This window comes from Mustela erminea, chromosome 19 (genome assembly GCF_009829155.1).
Source record: "Mustela erminea isolate mMusErm1 chromosome 19, mMusErm1.Pri, whole genome shotgun sequence".
Classification (NCBI taxonomy): Eukaryota; Metazoa; Chordata; class Mammalia; order Carnivora; family Mustelidae; genus Mustela; species Mustela erminea.
This window is the reverse complement of record NC_045632.1, coordinates 5,524,183-5,541,133: the sequence shown is the minus strand read 5'-3', so window position 1 is coordinate 5,541,133 and position 16,951 is coordinate 5,524,183. Positions and strand designations below refer to the sequence as shown.

At 60.6% G+C, this 16,951-nt stretch overlaps 2 protein-coding genes across 9 annotated transcripts; one reads left to right on the top strand and one right to left on the bottom strand.

The window, feature by feature from the left end:
• Positions 1-420: 420 nt before the first annotated feature.
• Positions 421-7,167, top strand: PNKP (polynucleotide kinase 3'-phosphatase). 7 transcript variants are annotated; one of them, XR_004281370.1, is made up of 17 exons: positions 422-554; positions 821-984; positions 1,630-1,676; positions 2,222-2,521; positions 3,209-3,288; positions 3,392-3,449; positions 3,541-3,648; positions 3,956-4,027; positions 4,932-4,980; positions 5,080-5,150; positions 5,234-5,326; positions 5,403-5,499; positions 5,592-5,653; positions 5,852-5,961; positions 6,184-6,289; positions 6,396-6,826; positions 6,937-7,167. XR_004281370.1 is itself a non-coding variant. In XM_032325261.1 (17 exons), exons 2-17 carry the CDS (start codon positions 834-836, stop codon positions 6,511-6,513), a joined length of 1,566 nt encoding a protein of 521 aa, XP_032181152.1. In that variant the 5' UTR covers positions 425-554; positions 821-833; the 3' UTR covers positions 6,514-6,586. The 7 variants fall into 7 exon arrangements, 6 of the variants coding, with proteins under 6 accessions (XP_032181149.1, XP_032181148.1, XP_032181150.1 ...); XM_032325261.1 differs by lacking the exon at positions 6,937-7,167 and adding an exon at positions 6,048-6,135 and having other exon boundaries at positions 425-554; positions 6,228-6,289; positions 6,396-6,586; XM_032325258.1 differs by having other exon boundaries at positions 421-577; positions 6,396-7,167.
• An 85-nt stretch (positions 7,168-7,252) lies between these two features.
• On the bottom strand, positions 7,253-15,763 carry PTOV1 (PTOV1 extended AT-hook containing adaptor protein). 2 transcript variants are annotated; one of them, XM_032325265.1, is made up of 13 exons: positions 15,178-15,758; positions 12,519-12,656; positions 12,320-12,402; positions 12,173-12,230; positions 11,965-12,072; positions 10,470-10,625; positions 9,821-9,907; positions 9,642-9,715; positions 9,493-9,550; positions 9,124-9,228; positions 7,742-7,939; positions 7,584-7,653; positions 7,253-7,381 (listed from the first exon to the last, which is right to left on the bottom strand). In XM_032325265.1, exons 1-12 carry the CDS (start codon positions 15,346-15,348, stop codon positions 7,642-7,644), a joined length of 1,248 nt encoding a protein of 415 aa, XP_032181156.1. In that variant the 5' UTR covers positions 15,349-15,758; the 3' UTR covers positions 7,253-7,381; positions 7,584-7,641. The 2 variants fall into 2 exon arrangements, with proteins under 2 accessions (XP_032181156.1, XP_032181157.1); XM_032325266.1 differs by lacking the exon at positions 10,470-10,625 and having other exon boundaries at positions 15,178-15,763.
• Positions 15,764-16,951: the final 1,188 nt, after the last annotated feature.

The window sequence follows — 16,951 nt, the reverse complement described above, 5'->3', positions numbered from 1 at the left end:
TAAACCTGGAATCTTCCTCTCCCATCAGACCACCACTTGAGGAATGCTAGCAACAGACAAGACTTAAAGAGAGAGCTGCCAGCCAAACACTTGTATAAAGTTATTTACATCTACTAACTCCTTTAATCATCCTAGTAACTCCATGAAGTGGAAACTATACCCTCTTTAAAGATGAGAAAGTCGCCGTATTGAGGGTCAGGGCTACTGTCGGGGGACTGATAATCATCCTCAAGAGGAAAAGTTTCGTCCCCTGTAACTAAGGGAATGAATGTTAGGAGTTCAAGGTGTAAAGAGGAAAATCTGTGAACAGAGGACCCACACCCCCTACTGGTCGGAGCCTCTCATTGCTGCAGGAGAGATGAAGGTCAGAGCGCTAAGCCGCAGTCGTGGGGCGGGGCTTCTGTCGTGGGAGGAGCCAAGGCTCTGCCCAATTCCGGAGGGCGAGTCATTTCCGTCCGCCGAGGAACAGAGAAAGCAGCCGGCGGAGTTGCGGGCAGAGCGCCTCGGGCAGGAATTCCCTGGTCGCAAGTGGCAAGTGAGCCCCGGTCGGGACGGTGAGCGGGGGACCGAGTCAGGGGTGCGCGCGAGCTTCTTGGCCTTTGCCCTGGAATGTTAGGGTCGGGTTCGCAGCGGGACTGAGAGGGGCGTCGTCGCCTGGGAAACGGCGCGAGCCGGCGGCAGGCGAGAGGGTGGGATTTCCTGATCCTTCAGCGGAAGAAGGGAAATTTCTGACTGGGGCGGGGGGCGAGAGGAGGCGGGACTTCCTGTAGCAATTTGAGAGCGACCTGCCACTCAAACCTGTTTACCTGTTTCCCTTCAGGCTGGCGCCCGGGATGGCTGAGGTGGAGGCCCAGGGCCGCCTGTGGCTGGAGAGTCCCCCTGGGGGCGCGCCCCCTATCTTCCTGCCCTCGGATAGACAAGTCCTTGTCCTGGGCCGGGGACCCTTGACCCAGGTTACCGACCGGAAGTGCTCCAGAAACCAAGGTGGGCGGGGCCGGAGCTGTGGGGGGTGTGGCCCGCTGCTGGCGCGGGAACTCGGTCTTGGGGAAAAGGGGACAGCCAGTCCAGTAAAAGGGAGCTGCTTGGCCACTGGGCTGGATTGCGCGGTGTAGCTAGTCCTGAAGTTGGTAGGTGCCCTTTGGGGAGCATAGAAAGAGAAATGCTGTGCCTGATCTGGAACTAGCCAGAGCCCTTAGGGGGGAGGGGTAGAGCCAATCCCGAGACAGTTATCAGAGGATGCTCACAGGTCACCGTGAAGGTTTGAGTCAGGTCACGACCCTTCCCAAGGAGAGAGCCCATCCTAAAAGTACTTGTTGCTTAGCAGGGTGGGGGGTAATGGAAGAAGCCGAGGACCTGCACCTAGCCATACAGCGTCATCAAGGAGAAGCCAGTTCTATACAGAAAACTGCCCGCCCTGCCCCTAGGCAAGAACCGCCTCACAGGCAATTCTGAGGCCTCTGATTACTGCATGTCAAGGAGACAGCCGATCCCATTTGGAAATAAACTGCTTTCCCTCCCGAGTGGGATGTAGCGTCCCCATCGCATGGCCTGAAGCTGGCCATGCTCCCAGTAGTGGAGAAGGCACTCGCACAAGGATGCACATTCTGACTCCACACTCTCAACCCTCAGTGGAGCTGGTCGCAGACCCCGGGACCAAGACTGTGGCAGTGAAACAGGTACCAGTTCCTCGGCAAAGTCTGGGGGTGGCGTTGGGGAGGAATGGCAACTCAGCAGGCCCATTGGAAAGACCTGGTTTGGAGGGGAGCGGGTGTGGCGAGTAGAGACGATCACGTAAAGCTGCCGCTTCAGCGGGTATCCATCCACATTTAAAGTGGATAAGACTTGGGGCGCCTGGGTGGCTCAGTGGGTTAAGCCGCTGCCTTCGGCTCAGGTCATGATCTCAGAGTCCTGGGATCGAGCCCTGCATCGGGCTCTCTGCTCAGCGGGGAGCCTGCTTCCTCCCCTCTCTCTGCCTGCCTCTCTGCCCGCTTGTAATCTCTTATCTGTCAACTAAATAAATAAAATCTTTAAAAAAAATAAAGTGGTAAGACTGGAACCTGTAACTTTCACTCATCCCTGATTGGTGGTGTACAGTGGAAAGGCGGGGCTTACCGGTCTGATTGGCAGGTAGGGAAAGGTAGTCCTTAAAGTGGGGGTTTGAATCAGAGGGGCTGATGGTTTGGGATGCAGTCAATCCCAGCTCCTCCCTCTCCCTCTGCAGCTGGGAATTAACCCCTCAACTGCTGGGACCCAGGAGCTGGCTCCGGGGTCAGAAGGCTCTCTGAGGTTGGGGGACACACTGTATTTGGTCAACGGCCTCCACCCGCTAACCCTGTGCTGGGAAGAGGCCCGCACACCTGAATCCCAGCAGGACACTCCGCCCCGCACCCCTCCGGTGGCTCCAGATGTGGCACAAGATGTTGAGCCACAGAAAAAGCGGATGCGAAAGTCATCCCCGGGCTGGGAGAAGTTCGAGAAGCTGCTGGTGTTTACTGCACCTGGGGTGAAGCCCCGCGGCAAGGTGAGGCTGAGGGAGCCACACAGAGTGTCCCCACCCCACCCCCCTACCCCCCCACCCCCACCCCCGCCCCGGTCCTTCAGCCTCTCTTAGCTTCTGCTTTTTTGTGAAGCAAACCTGATGACAAATTCAGGGGATGTTGTAAGCCTTGGGGAAATGGATGTCTGTCAGCCCCTGCCTGACCCACTGAAACCACAGGAGGGAACACCTATCATTTTAGCAGAGCCTTGAGCTCATGGGGCCCCAGGCCACCCGCTCCGAGCCCCACTGGTCTCACCAGTAAACTGATGAGCCTGTGAAAAGCTCGTGGAGCCTCCTCGACGCGGGGTTAGCACCTAAGCAATTTCACTCCTGTTTTTATTTTCCCAGTCGGCCTTCTGAGGTGGAGGCCAGAGGAGATGGGTGGGTAGGACGTGAACCCCATTTTAAAACTGCTAGCCCTGGGGCTTTGAAGGAGTAGGAGAGGGTACAGTGTAGATCTCAGGCTGTGCACTCTGGGAGGGGCAGGGACCCATCTTTGCCATGGATCTTCTTTCCGTAAGATGTGCCGGCGCTCTGTGACTCAGTTTCCCCTTGGGTGACAGGTGAGTGGTAACGTCTCTACCTTGCAGGGGTGACATGACGCAGCCTGTGAGTCCAGTGATCGGAGGCATAACAGGGTTGATGTTCCTTTTTTCTTGCTGACGTCAGGTGGCCGGCTTTGATCTAGACGGGACCCTCATCACCACACGCTCTGGGAAGGTCTTTCCCACTGGCCCCAGTGACTGGAGGTGAGAAGAGGCAGAACAAGGTGGGCAGTGAGAGTGAGGCTGACACCCCCCTCCCCACCCCATGGGGCTCCAGGTCACCCTTCTGCTTTCCCATCCGCTCTAGGATCTTGTATCTCGAGATTCCGCGGAAGCTCCGGGAACTGGATGCCGAGGGCTACAAGGTGTGTGTGCTTCTGTGTGCGGTGACCGGATCACAGGGCAGGCCGGGGCCCTGGTGAGGAGGGCACCAAGTGACATTGCTGTGCTCCCCAGCTGGTGATCTTCACCAACCAGATGGCCATTGGGCGTGGGAAGCTGCCGGCAGAGGAGTTCAAGGCTAAAGTGGAAGCCGTGGTGGAGAAACTGGGGCTCCCCTTTCAGGTGTGGCTGCAGAGGAGTATGAGGGCCATGGAGGTGGGGGGATGGGGACCTAGAGGGAGGGGCAGAGAGGAAGAAACAGAGACCCAGGGAGAAGGTACAAAATCCAGGGGAGGGGGAGGGTTGGGGACCCTGGGAGCAACCAGAGGCCCTGGGTGGTTCTGCTAACAGAAACCCCGTATAAATGGTAGGTTCCCGGGCACCGGGAGCTCTCTGGGTTGGTGAGGATCGGGGCAGCATCCCTGGCACCCACATGCCCTCGAAGGATTACAGGAATGAGCCCGGGATGGTGTCTGATTTCTGCCCACAGGTGCTGGTGGCCACGCACGCCGGCTTGTACCGGAAGCCGGTGGTTGGCATGTGGGACCATCTGCAGGAGCAGGTGAGCGGTGGCCTCCCCCTGGCTCCCCTCTTCCCTAACTCAGCCCAGGCTCCCCCTGCATGTCTCTGGTGTTTGGCCTCTTCCCTTCTCTCCCTCCCATCTCCTTCCCTGGTCCTTGCCTCCTCTTTTCCTCCTGTCCCCAAGTGGGTATATGAGGGCAGGGCTCCTGAACCCTGAAGATCCGAGTGGGTGGGCAGCAGATCACACGTTCATGCGTTCTTCTGTGTGTGCATTTGTTCTGAAGCGCGACAGGTTTTTGAGCTGAAGGTCAGTGTACAGGACAGATGTGCTGGGTGCTCGCGTACCCGTAAGGGTGCAGGCTGTGGATGCACAGACCGGTGTGTGAGCTAGCAGGAGGGGTGAAGCAAGGGATGTCAGGGTTTACCTACGGTGGGCAGGTCATGCCTTTCCCAGGTGCCCCCGGAGGTCTGCAGCTGGGGAGGGAGGAAGCCACGTGGGTAGCTAGGAAGAGCGGTTTAGGTCCGGAGTAGCTGCGAGTATAAAGGTCCTGAAGCAGGGCTGTGACTAGTGTGTTCTGTTCCGGGACCATGAGGTCTGGGATGAGGCTGGGGCGTGAGGTCAGAGAGCTGGCAGGTAAGAGACTGAGGGGGGCCTCAGGTAAAGGGCTTCCCTTTTACCAGCACAGGAGCAAAGGGTGCTCAGGAGGGTTGGGAGGGAAGGAAGCTCAGGAAATAGGAACTGGCACCCTCTGGTGGCTGAGTAAGGAACAGATGGGTGAGGGTGGAAGCCCAGAGCCCAGCCGCCTGGATGAACAGTCCAGGATCCAGGTGGTGGCAGTGAAGGAGGGTGGGGTCCTGACACAGGGCACCCTTTAGTATTCTAGGGGAACAGATACGGGAGTGGCGTCCTCAATGCCCACGGGCTTCTCACTTGTCCCTCCCAGGCCAATGAGGATATGCCCATCTCCATCAGGGACAGTGTCTTCGTGGGAGGTAAGGACCCAGGGCTGGGTTGAGTGTGGATCCCCCAGGGCCAGGGACTTCTGTCCCCAAGGTCGCTGGTGACAAGGGGGTGTGTCTCCTGTTTTTCAGATGCAGCTGGGCGCCCAGCAAACTGGGCCCCTGGGCGGAAGAAGAAAGATTTCTCTTGCGCAGACCGTCTGGTGAGGCCCCTGTCCCCTTCTCGCCAGGAGGTGTGTCCCCACTTTGTCTGACGTCTGTGCCCCCATCCCCAATCCTCACCCAGTTTGCACTCAACCTTGGCCTGCCCTTCGCCACACCAGAGGAGTTCTTTCTGAATTGGCCCATCGCCAGCTTTGTGCTCCCCACCTTTGACCCGGTGAGGCTCTAGGAACAAGAGTGGGGGGTGCGGGAGATGAGGAGGGGGTCACACTCATTGTGTCCACCTCTCCCAGAGAACCATCTCCCCCTCGGGGCCGCTCTACCTCCCTGAGTCCAGCTCCCTCTTGAGCTCCGACCCCGAAGTGGTGGTCGCCGTGGGATTTCCTGGGGGTGAGACACCCTGACTCCTGACCTGCAGAGGCCCCAGCCCGGCTCTGGGTGCTCAGGCCCCCCCTGACCCTGACCCTGCCTCTGCTTCACAGCTGGCAAGTCCACCTTCCTCCAGGAGCACCTCGTGTCTGCGGGCTACATCCACGTGAACAGGGTGAGCCACTGTACCCCCAGGCTGTGGGCAGGGGCCCCGAGGTCCTTCCACCCCTGCCTGCCCCCCGCCGACTGTGGGCTCCTCACCAGCTCCCTGCTTCCCCTGTACCTCTGCCGTCCTCCCTCCTGCAAGGTCTCCCCACACCCTTGTCCTGCTATATCCCTGCCCCCCCACTTAGGGTTGCCTCTTGTACCCTAGGACACACTGGGCTCGTGGCAGCGCTGTGTGACCATGTGTGAGAACGCTCTAAAGCAAAGGAAACGGGTCGTGATTGACAACACCAACCCAGACCCTCCGAGCCGGGCCAGGTACAGGGGGTCCCAGGGTGGCCTCTGGGTAGGGGGAGGGGTGGTCAGGGCCCCTGACCAGCCTGCCACCTTTCCGGCCCCAACAGGTACATTAAGTGTGCCCAAGATGCGGGGGTCCCCTGCCGCTGCTTCCTCTTCACGGCCACCCTGGAGCAGGCTCGCCACAACAACCGGGTGAGCCGGACTGCGCCCCTGCTGTCACGTTCCCCTCCATCCCCACAGTTCCCAGGCCGCCCCTGTGACCCCCGCTCCTCTGCCTCCCGTAGTTCCGAGAGATGACGGGCTCCTCCCATGCCCCCGTGTCAGACGTGGTCATGTATGGCTACAGGTAAGCAGCCTCCCTGCAGGGAGGCCCCAGGAGGTGGGTGCAGGGGGGGGGGCATCAGGGCGCTGGGCCGGGTCTCACCCCCCCCCCTTGCACCCCCTGGCGCCAGAAAGCAGTTCGAGGCTCCGACCCTGGCAGAAGGATTCTCCGCAATCCTGGAGATCCCATTCCGGCTGAATGTGGAGCCCACGCTGGAGCGCCTGTATACCCAGTTCTCAGAGGGCTGAGCGCTCCCCACCAAGTCCTTGCCCCTTCCCCTACCCTCCACCTCACCCCCAATAAATCCTGTTTTTCTTTACACTTGAGTAGCACTGTGCTGGGGAGGAGGGTGGTCTGCTCAGGACAGGCAGGGCTGGGAGCACTAGGCTGCTGGCCTCCCCACAGAGGGTAGGCTTCTCAGACCCACGGTTGTGGGCATCCTAGACTGGGGAACCCCCAAGGGGGTGGAGGGAGCTCTTCCCTGCCTGCGGCTGTCCAGATACAGAGCCAGCTGAGGCTCAAGCGATGGGACCCTGAAGACAAGTGCTGGACCCCCGTTTGGTGAGAAACTGTATCCTGGACTTGACCTCAGGGGGGTGGCCTGGACCTAGGGAGTGGGGGGGAAACGGGGTCCTGCTACTGTCTGGGCCCCAGCCTGTGTGTGCTGCCAGCCAGGTGCAACCTGGTGGATCCACAGGGGCAGAGGCAAGCAGACCAGGTCCCAAAACATGGCCTGCCAGCTCCAGGGAGGACAGGCCACTGGCCACGGCTCACCAGGGACTGACCAGCCACTGAGGGCAGCTCCATGAAGTACGCGGTTCCATCCTGGCTCGGGTGACTGATGTCAGAGGTGGCCTCCCTCGGAAATCCGTGAGAAACGCACATTCCCAGTCCCCCGCAACTGAAAGACTCAAACCTGGGGATGGGCTGGGCTTGACCCCCCACCCAACTCCCAAGGCATCTGGACACAGAGCCTAGTAGCCAGTGGGCTTTTAAAAGACTTTATTGGGGACACGTACAGGGGTGGGGACCGTCCTTGGAGACCTCTCCAGCCGCGGTCCTCCATCTCGCTGGGCAGCTGCCATCCCCAGGGGCCCCTGCTCAGAGACATCTGACCTGCGGGCAGGAGGAGCGTGGGAGGGGCTGGCCCGGGCACCCCCACGGCTTATGGCTGTGAAACTGCAGCTCCATCACATCCTGGGACCAGCGGGATTGAACCTGCCTCTCTGGTCTCAAGGCCAGGGAGGGCCCCACTCTGGCTTCCTAAACTCCACTCCACTCCACCCTCTACACCCCCCCAGAGCTGAGTGCCACTCACCAGTTTCAGCAGGGGCCTCGTCTGTGACTCCTGGAGGGGCCCAGCCTGGGGGTGGCCACTACCCCCCCATCTGCAGGGAGGGAGGCAGTGTCAGCAGCAGGGACGGTGCTGGGGGGCAGGGGAGGTGGGGGGCTGGGGGGCAGGGAGCCTGGCCTCACCCCGCGCTGCTGCTGCTCCTGCTCCAGGTTCCGCTGCAGGACCTGCTGCTGGTTGGCGATGACGCGCCGGATGCCGTTGACGAAGTTGCTCTGGTCGTGGGGGATGAGGCCGATGAAGATCTTTTTCTCCGACGAGTACAGCAGCATGAGCACGCGCACCTCGCACGACGCCTTGTAGGAGAAGTGCACGCAGCCGGCCTGGGGGGCGCAGCAGGGTATGGGCGTCTGGCCAGGCACGGACACTCCCACCCACACAGGCCACCTTGTGCCAAAGCATCCTGACGGCTATTCTCACAGCCCTGGTGTCACTCCCACTCGGGGACTCACAGACTCTGCATCAAGGGGCCCTGAAGTTGGCAGTGCCCATGGTCAAGCACCCCACTGGCAGCAAGCGCATAGGGTGGCCTTGACCTTGACGGACAGCCACCACGTGAGATGCACAGGCCCTGCCAGCCCCCCAAAGCCCAACCCTACAGTCCCCCACATGCAGCCCCAGAGTGGCCAAAGCCCCGTGAGCCCTCCACAGGCAGGGACACAGCCAACCATGGCCACTGCATTGCCAGCTTAGGGAGTGGACCAAGGGCTCCAGCTGTTACACCGACCCCTGCTCCTCCTGGCCCGGGGTCCCCACCCCCACCTCGCAGGTGATCAAACGGAGCCAGAGGGTTCACAGGCCCCTGGCGCCCCTTCGGGGGACAGCTGCGGCAGCGGTGGCCGGTGGAAGCCCTTCCTGAGTGCACCGACTGGAGCCCGCAGCAGAGCATGAGGGACAAAAGAAGGCAAACTCTTGAATGTGGAAGAAACCCACAGCTGGCTGGCAGAGACCCTTGTCCAGCGGCGATCCGTTCAGCTATGGGACAGACGCTGGCCAGGTGCAGCAACACCCATAAGAATGCAGTGACCGCTGCACTTTCCTTAGCCCTGGAGGATACCTGCCTCCCCTCGCTGCTGGAGAAAGTGAGGCCAAGGCCCACTGGCAGAGAACCCAGTGCTCTGAGGGCCCCGGCTGGAAGTAGACAGACCTCCCTGCCTGGCAAGGGGCCTGGGGGAGCCTCGAGTTTTCGCTAATAAACCTACAGGACAGTGGCTCCCTATCCCCAGGGAGAGCAGGAACCTGGGAGTACTGGGTCTGCGCTCCGTGGTATTGCCCTTCCATGCTCTGAATGAACCCGGGGCCTGCCTCTGGGCCTCAGTTTCCCCATCTGTAAAGTAGGGTCAGGACCGCAGAGCCCCAGGGAAGTCCACGGACTAGGAGCCAGCACGCGTCCAGACACAAGGCCAGCCTACGGCCACCAGGGCCACCATGACGCCCCCCCCAGCTGGTGTGGAGAAACGATCCCTGTCGCTCATCTCCTGGCCCCGCAGCCCTGCGCCACACTCACGAAGCCATTGTCCATGATCCGACACAGGCTCTTCAGCGTCTCCAGGTCCTTCGTGAAGTGGAACTGCACCAGGCGCGAGTTCCGGAACAGCGGCACCAGGGTGGTCTGCGGGCCAGCCAGGGCAGCTCCGTGACCCGGAGGCCCTGCCTCTGTGCGGTCCACACACTGTGGCGTCATTGACTTACAACCTCAGATGGGTCCTATGTGGACCCCCAACCCCAGCCACTATCTGCATCCATCTGCCTGTGCTCATCACAGTGGCCAGCCTCCGTGCACTTGCACTTTGGAATGTTCTCTGTCTGGCAACCCCAGGGTCCCCTCCCTGGGGAAGGACCGTGGCCAGCCTGAGGACCCCTGCTTCATACTCACCAGTAGCTGCTGCGGGATGAGCTGCATGTACAACTTCCTCGGCCACTGCTCGGTCCTCCTGTGGGGGGCCCCAAGAGGATGAGGGTCAGGAAGCTGGGTCTCACCAGGACCCTGCCTTGGCCTCCCAGCCCCCCCTGCCCCCCACTCACAGGATCTCCCCTTGGTTCACGTAGACGTGCGAGGGCAGCCACCTCTTGGACCGACTGTTGGGCTCAGGCCTGGGCTTTTGGGGAGAGGAAGAGGGTGACATCAGGAGTGGGGAGGCACCCCAGTCAGGAAGGACACACTGGTCTCGAGGTCACCCAGGACCCCCCCACCCCAGACTCACCTCCTGCCACTCCATGACACCGCTCCATGCCAGGAACTTATTGTTGACGATCTGAACCGGACCCGCGACACCGCCAGGGCCCACGGCCTGTGGAAGCAGAAAAGGGGGCCTGGTAACCAGAAGCGCCCCAGAGGAGGCCTCTGGGCAGCCTCCCAGCCGTCCATGAGCCTCGCTCCAGCTTCCTTCCTGGCTCCTCAGCCTCCAGGCTGTTGGCAGCCCCACAGGACTCCCCAGTGCTGGCCCTGCCATCCGCCTGCTCACAGACCTCCCACAACTCCTGAACGCCCTGGAACCAGTCTCTGATGCTCAACCTGGGGTACCAAGCCCACAGGGTCGGCCTCTAAGAACTAAACAGCCCTATAATTTGCTGCACAGCCGGAACACAACGAGCAAGACAGATATGATTCACAAGCAACTTGTAAGGGATGAGCCAGGACACACATCACCCTCCAGAGCCTTCCAGCCACATGCAGCACTCCCCGCTAGCCTGCCTAGGCACGTCCCTGTCCGTGCCCCGCTCCATGCGGGTGTCCCTCCTGGCAGGAGCTGCCCCCATCAGGCCCCATGCTCTCGAGGCCTCACCGACCCAGCCTCACCAACCCGCTCGCTGCCTGGGGACCTGAGGGCTGGCCTGGGCGCCACGGCACACCTGTTTGCGCGTGGTGATGACCTGCCGGATGGCGTTGACAAAGCCGCTCTGGTCGTAGGGGATGAGGCCCATGAAGATCTTCTTCTTGGACGAGTAGAGCAGCATAAGCACGCGCACCTCGCAGGGGGAGATGTGGGGGAAGAGCATACACCCCGCCTGGGGGAGGGGAGCAGGCGATCAGGGGCCCTGGGGCAGCCCAAGGGGCCAGATGCCCCTCCGAGCGTGTGCTTCGGTGTCTCCCCCACCTGATGAATCTGGGGTTGGGGCTCCATCTCCCACTCAAGTCCCCCTCTTAATGCCAGTCCCATCCCTTAGAGCAGGACCCGCCTTTGCCAGCAGGGCCAGAACAGCCTCCAAAAAGGCCCTAAGCACAAACCCAGCTCTGCTTGTTCCCAGCTTTGTCACCTGACGCCAATCACCTCATGTTCCTGGACCTCAGTTTTCCCATCTGTAAAATGGCCTCACAGTAGCCTCCACAGTCCACGCCACATAAACATTTGTCACATGAGATCCTAGTGCCTCCTCGGTGGGACTTGGGAAACCAGGAGTCCGACAGAGCCCTCGGTGGCGGCTGTCAGGACCGAAGGGGCATGCACTTCAGAGAATTCCCCAGGCTGTCCGGCCGTCTCTTGTTGCGTAGGGGCCACCTGCTCAGGGAACTTGTCCTCCACACCTTCTGGACCTGTGTGCAGTGGGTCCTCCCAGAACTACTAGTAGGACCAGGCATGGGAGGCCGGGGGCACGGGAGGTGTGCAGTCAATGGCCTTCCCTACAGCCTGAGGGCCTTGCTGGCCACGCACAGAGCAGGCCCTCTGCAAAGGTGGTGAATTAAGGGGACCAGTCTCTTCCCCAAGAGTCAACACCGAACCAGTCTGTCCAGCCCCTGACGGAACAGGAACTGCCTGGACACAGAGGGTCATGACAGGACCTGAAGACAGGAGGGGGCTGGAGAGGTGCTGGTCCCAAAAGGGACCAGGGACTGGAGGGGACCCCAGAGCTCAGCCCCATGGTGTCCTGGGCAACCTACTCTCCTTGCATGTATCCCGTACTGGCACCTGTCCCCTTCCACAACTGAACCACTCTGCCGAAACCAGGGGCAGATGAGATGAGGCCCAGACCACAGGGCCTGCAGAGACCAGACTGAGATTGACTTCCTGATGGCCCAGCACCATGGTCTCCCCGGCTCATGGCCAGCGGGCCCTTGCCACCCACGCAAATCACTGCCCCAAGCACTATGCACAGACTTACTCCTCATAACAGCCCCACAGAAGGAACCCAGGCACTAGCCCTGTTTGCCAGAGGAGGAAGGAGCCTCCGCACAGAACATTCTGCCCCCTACCGCTGCCCCAGCCAGGGTGGTCCCGCAGATGCTGCTCTGAGACCCCCCCACTTCCAGAGGGACGAGATGCCATGGAGAGAGCGTGCCCCCCAGGCCCCTGCCTCCCGCTGTGCCAGGTCCTCACGCACTCAGGAGGGGCCCCAACCCCCTACTCACGAAGCCATTGCCCATCACACGGCAAAGCCCCTTGAGGGAGTCGCAGTCTCTGTTGGTGAAGTGGAACTGCGCCAGCTGGGAGTTGCGGAACAGGGGGCCCAGGGTGGTCTGTGGGCAACAAGGGGACCTCTGGGTCACTGCAGGGGGTGGGGGGAGCAGGGGGTTGCCGGGGGGGGGGGGGCTGCAGGGGACCGGAGTCAGGTCTTACCAGCAGCTGCTGCGGGATGAGCTGCATGATCAGCTTCTGGGGCCACTGGTCAGTCTCCCTGCGGGGGGCAGAGAGTCAGGGGAGCCCCCACCCCAGCCGCCTGCCTGCCGCCCCCACCCTGACACCCGCACGCCTGCCTCTACTCACAGGTTCTCGCCCTGGTTCACGTAGGCCTGGCAAGGGAGGGCCCGCTTCAGTTTCGCGGTGGAGTCGGAGTAGGGTCGGCGCTTCTGTCGTGGGAGCAGGAGGGGTCACTGGACACGACCCAGATGCCCCAGCCTGCCCCACCCACAGAGGCCAGCCCTCAGCCCCTGCGGGGACTCACAGGAGACCCGCCACAGCTCACCTCCTGCCACTCGAGGACGCCGCTCCAGGCCAGCAGCTTGTTGCTGAGCCGGTGCTCACCTACGGCCAGGCCCCCAAGGGCGAGACCAGGCGAGGAGGGCCCAATGGGACCCAAGGCGCCGAACACCCGAGCACCTTGCTGCAGCACAGGGGAGCAAGGAAACTGAGGCTGAGGGACCCATAGAGGCAGGCTATCCCCCACCAACATACCTCGCAACGTTCAGATCCAAATCCCCTGCTTGGCAACTCCCAGAACCACATCCAAACCCCGTTCCCAGGGATCAAGACCCCAAGCAGCTGACCTCCACGTGCTTTTCCTAACGCTACTCCAGAACCCGAGCCCCCAAGACCCTCCTTGGCACCTCCACACTGGTCTGCTTCCTCCTCCAGACTTCGCTCCAGCTGTGCACTCGGCCTTGAACGCCCTCCCACCCCCTTCAGGAGATGCCATCCACTCGAGCCCCTGGCCTAAGCCAATTCTTAGTCCCTCTGTCCCGATCCAATTCAGAGAACAACGCTCTGGGGGCCCAAGGCCTCCTCAGAGTCCCCACCACGCACAGGCCAGCCCGCACCGCGGCTAGCTGCCTGGCGCACTGGTTTGCCAAGACGCAACCCCCTCCCCCGCTCAAAATTCTCCCAAAGCTCTGCGTGGCCCTCAAGCCAAGTCCGGACCCTCCCCCTCTAGCTCCCGCCAAGCCTTTCAGGGGGTCACAGGCTCTCCTGCCCTGCAGACTCCATGCTGCAACCACACCAGGCTGACCTCAGTGGGGAGAAGATAAAGCACACAGAGCCATCCAGGGAGGTGGGGACACTTCTGGAAGAGGCAGTGTACCACCACCTGGAGGGTCTCAAACATCTCCGAATTTGCCGAGCATTTGCCGAACACCAGAAGAACGTTCCAGCAATAAAGCCAAAGAAAGCTCCACATTCTACTCTTCCCAGGGCACTCTACCAGCTATCTTTTTTTTTTTTTTTTTGTAAACTAAAAACATCTCAAAGCAAACAAGGGAAGGCTCTGGAACAGGCTGGCAGCAAGCAAGCCCCGAAAACCTCCCTCATAAATGCCTCCAAGCAGCAAAAGAAGTAACAATTGTTACTTTTCATGGTACTACTGATGGACACCCTCCGCATTTCCTACAAAGCACACAGATGTCTCCAGTCCCAGAAAGACAGGCAGGAAAAGTATTTCATGGAGGCTTCAAAAGTAAACAGAAAAACCTGAGCCAGCATGTCCTTGATCCGGGCAGGTGATACAGGAATTTGGGCAGGGGTATCAAGCCAGGAAGAAAACCAGAGAGCATCCCGCTGTAGGAACGTGCTGGTGTGTGTCCCGGGCCGGGTGGCGTCTGAGATGCAGGACAGGTGCTGAAGCCCTGGGTTTGCAGGTGCCACAGGTGGGGTAGAGAGAGTCTAACAACAGCTGCTCAGAGCACAGAGCCGAAAGGCCTTTGCGGATCCTGGCGAATGCGCTCAAGGACCCAGGGCCGAGTAAACTGCAGGCGCAAGTGTTTAAAGTCGGCTTTGTCTGGGTGAGCTGACCCCGCAGCTCAGGTCTACTTGCAACAAGCAGGGGAGCCCATCAAAGTGGAGGACAGTAAGGGGCTAGGCTTAACTGCAATCCCAGAGCAACTCTCCCAGCTGGGCAAGTGTGTGCAAAATTTGCCTTTGCCTCTGATATGTAAATTGTTTACAGGGAAGCCTGTTTCCTACTCCGGAGATCCAAAGCCTTACCATGCACATTTCAAGAGCCCAGAAACGCTCCTGACAACTAAATGAGACTGCTGAACTGGGGGGCGAGCCAGTGAAGGGGAGGGATATGTGTAAGTTGTGGGAGGTGTTCAGAGACTTGATATCTACATTAAAGATCCCAGGAAGCCTCTTTAAGGCTCGTGTGGGGCCGCCACAGCGACCTGTCATGCACAACGACGGGGCAGTGGAGGGAAGCAGCGAACTCCAGAGCCAGTCTAGGGCAAAACGCACATCTGGGCGAGCGTGAAACGCCAGGATGTGCAGTTTTACTATTATTCCAAGTACGCCTGAACATTTTTGCGTACGTAATTTGGGTCTGGGGAAGCGTGTGTAGTTAATGTACTTGCAAAGCCAGATATTTATGTTGGGGCTTGCTGCACTCCGTAAGGGCATCCCTTATCTGGGCGGGCGTGCAAATCCTGGGCGCACAACGCCACGGGCTCCGTGCGGACCCGCGCGGGCCCGGAGATGAACACCCCCAAGTGCAACACCTGAGCACGCGAGTTTAAGACGCGGACCCCTCTCGCCGCGGGCCCTCAGACCCCCCACCATTTCCAGATTTCCTGCCCGAAGAGAGACCCAACTTTCCAATTAGAAAAACAAGCGTGCACGCCGCTCGCCCGCCCCCCACCCTGCGTTTAAATCGGGACGCGGAGTCAGCAGTAATTTGAGCCCTCCCCGCCCCCGTACCCCACCCCCGCCACCCCAGCCCAAACGCGCAACAAAGGGGAGAGCCCGGCGCGTACCACCCGGGGGGGTTCCACGGGGGAACCCGATCCCACTCGGGACCACCCCTAGGGCCACCCGGAGACCCCAGAAAGGAGGGGGCCGCGGACAAAGACCCGAGCCCGGGGGAGGGGCCGGCGGGGGCGGGGCCGTGGAAGGCTCTGGAAAAAAGGCGGGGGGCTCACCATGGGAGGGGCCGAGCGGGCCCGGATCCGCGGCGGCTGCGGGCCGCGAGGGCTGGCCGGCCAGGAGCGCGAGCGGGCGGCGCGCACTGTGAGGGGCCGCGGGGGGCGACCGCGACCCCCGAGGGGGCCCCCAGCGCCGGAGCGGTGCGGAGCGCGGCGCGGACGGACCATGGCGGGCACGGGCCGAGTGGGCTGGGGGTTGCCACGGGCCACACAGGGGGCTGCAGGCTCCACCGACTGAGGGGCGCGGGCGCGCGGCTTCGGGGGAGACGGGCAGGGCTGTACCAAGCGCAGGGGACGCGCCGCCGAAGAGGGGTCGCCGCGGCCAAACCACTGCGGCGAGCGGGGGAGCGCGGCGCGTACCAAGAGCGTCCGCGAGGGGGCGTGGCCGGGCTGTACCAAAACAGGGCCGGGGGAGCCTCAGGAAACGGAGAGGGTGTGTGGGGCGGGGAACACGGCCATTGGAAGATACTCTGGGCGGCTCGAGCTACAGGGGGAGGAACTGAGGGGACGTGCGCGCAGCAGCTTCAGGGGGGTGTGGCGGGAGAGGCCATACCGAAGGGTGCGGGGGATTGGTGAACGTAGAAGACGATACCAAGTTGGCTACGGGCTGGGAAGACAGAACACCGAGAGACCCTACCTTGAGAGCGGGACCCGCGGAGCCGGGAGACTACACCAACGGACCTCAGAAAGAGGAGGAATAAGGAATAGGGGTCTGGGAGTAAAGGAGCCTACCTAGAAGTTTGGGGATACAGATCGTACCTTGCACCAGAGGAGGACTTAGTGTTTGGACGCCGTGACGTGGCTAGGTGGACCGGAGACCACAAATCCCAGCGGCCCTTGCGCGGCATGGGCGGGGCCAGGCATCCCGAGGCAGCCGCCAGTCATTGCTGTGTGCCCGTTGGCGCCTGTACCCCAGGCCCCGCCCGCCGCCCAAGGTACCTCCTCCCGCTTCCTGACGCCGGCTTCTTGAGGCCGTTCATTGATTTACTCATTCACTCAACTGTTGCATGCCTGCGTATTCACTTACTAGAAGTTGTATAACATTTCTTGCTTGCTTAAATTTGCTTGTTTGAATCGTGGACAGTGCGTAACCGTGAAGTGGTTATGAGGATTAAATGAGTTAAAGTAGTAGGATTGGTACTCAGCATGGTAACGACTTAAATGTTAACTTATTCTTTTCTATTTAAAGACTTTGTTAGAGAGACACAACGAGAGAGGGAACACAAGCAGGAGGAGCGGGAGAGGGAGAAGCAGGCTTCCCACTAAGCAGGGAGCCCGATGTGGGGCTCGATCCCAGGACCCTGGATTCAGGACCTGAGTCCAAGCCAGACGCTTAACGACTGAGCCTCCCAGGCGCCCGTTAAATGTTAACTTTTTCTTTTCTTTTCTTTTAAATATTTTAACAGACAGAGGTCACAAGTATGCAGGGAGGCAGGCGGGGGGGGGGCGGGGGAAGCAGGCTCCCCGCAGAGCAGAGATTCCCAGGACCCTTGATCCCAGGTCCTCCATCCCAAGACCCCAAGATCATGACCTGAGCTGAAGGCAGAGGCCCAACCCACTAAGCCACCCAGGCGCCCCTGACTTTTTCTTTAAACAACAACAACAACAAAAAAGTCATTGTGATAAACACCGGGTGATTAAAATAAAAACTTCTAAAAATCATTATTAGTACTATTATTTCCATTCTCTGTGGGCAGTGAGTATACTGTGATGACCAAAAGAGACTGGGTCCCTCAAGGAGCCCAAGATCCACTGGAGAAGACAAATAATA

Coding starts and splice junctions, on each gene's coding strand:
- PNKP (XM_032325258.1), top strand. CDS start 834: ATGGCTGAGGTGGAGGCCCAGGGCCGCCTGTGGCTGGAGAGTCCCCCT. Junction 3,450..3,540: donor TGGATGCCGAGGGCTACAAG/GTGTGTGTGCTT, acceptor TGTGCTCCCCAG/CTGGTGATCTTCACCAACCA. Junction 4,028..4,931: donor GGGACCATCTGCAGGAGCAG/GTGAGCGGTGGC, acceptor TGTCCCTCCCAG/GCCAATGAGGATATGCCCAT.
- PTOV1 (XM_032325265.1), bottom strand. CDS start 15,348: ATGGTCCGTCCGCGCCGCGCTCCGCACCGCTCCGGCGCTGGGGGCCCC. Junction 9,551..9,641: donor GTGAACCAAGGGGAGATCCT/GTGAGTGGGGGG, acceptor GGCCCCCCACAG/GAGGACCGAGCAGTGGCCGA. Junction 9,229..9,492: donor TCATCCCGCAGCAGCTACTG/GTGAGTATGAAG, acceptor GCTGGCCCGCAG/ACCACCCTGGTGCCGCTGTT.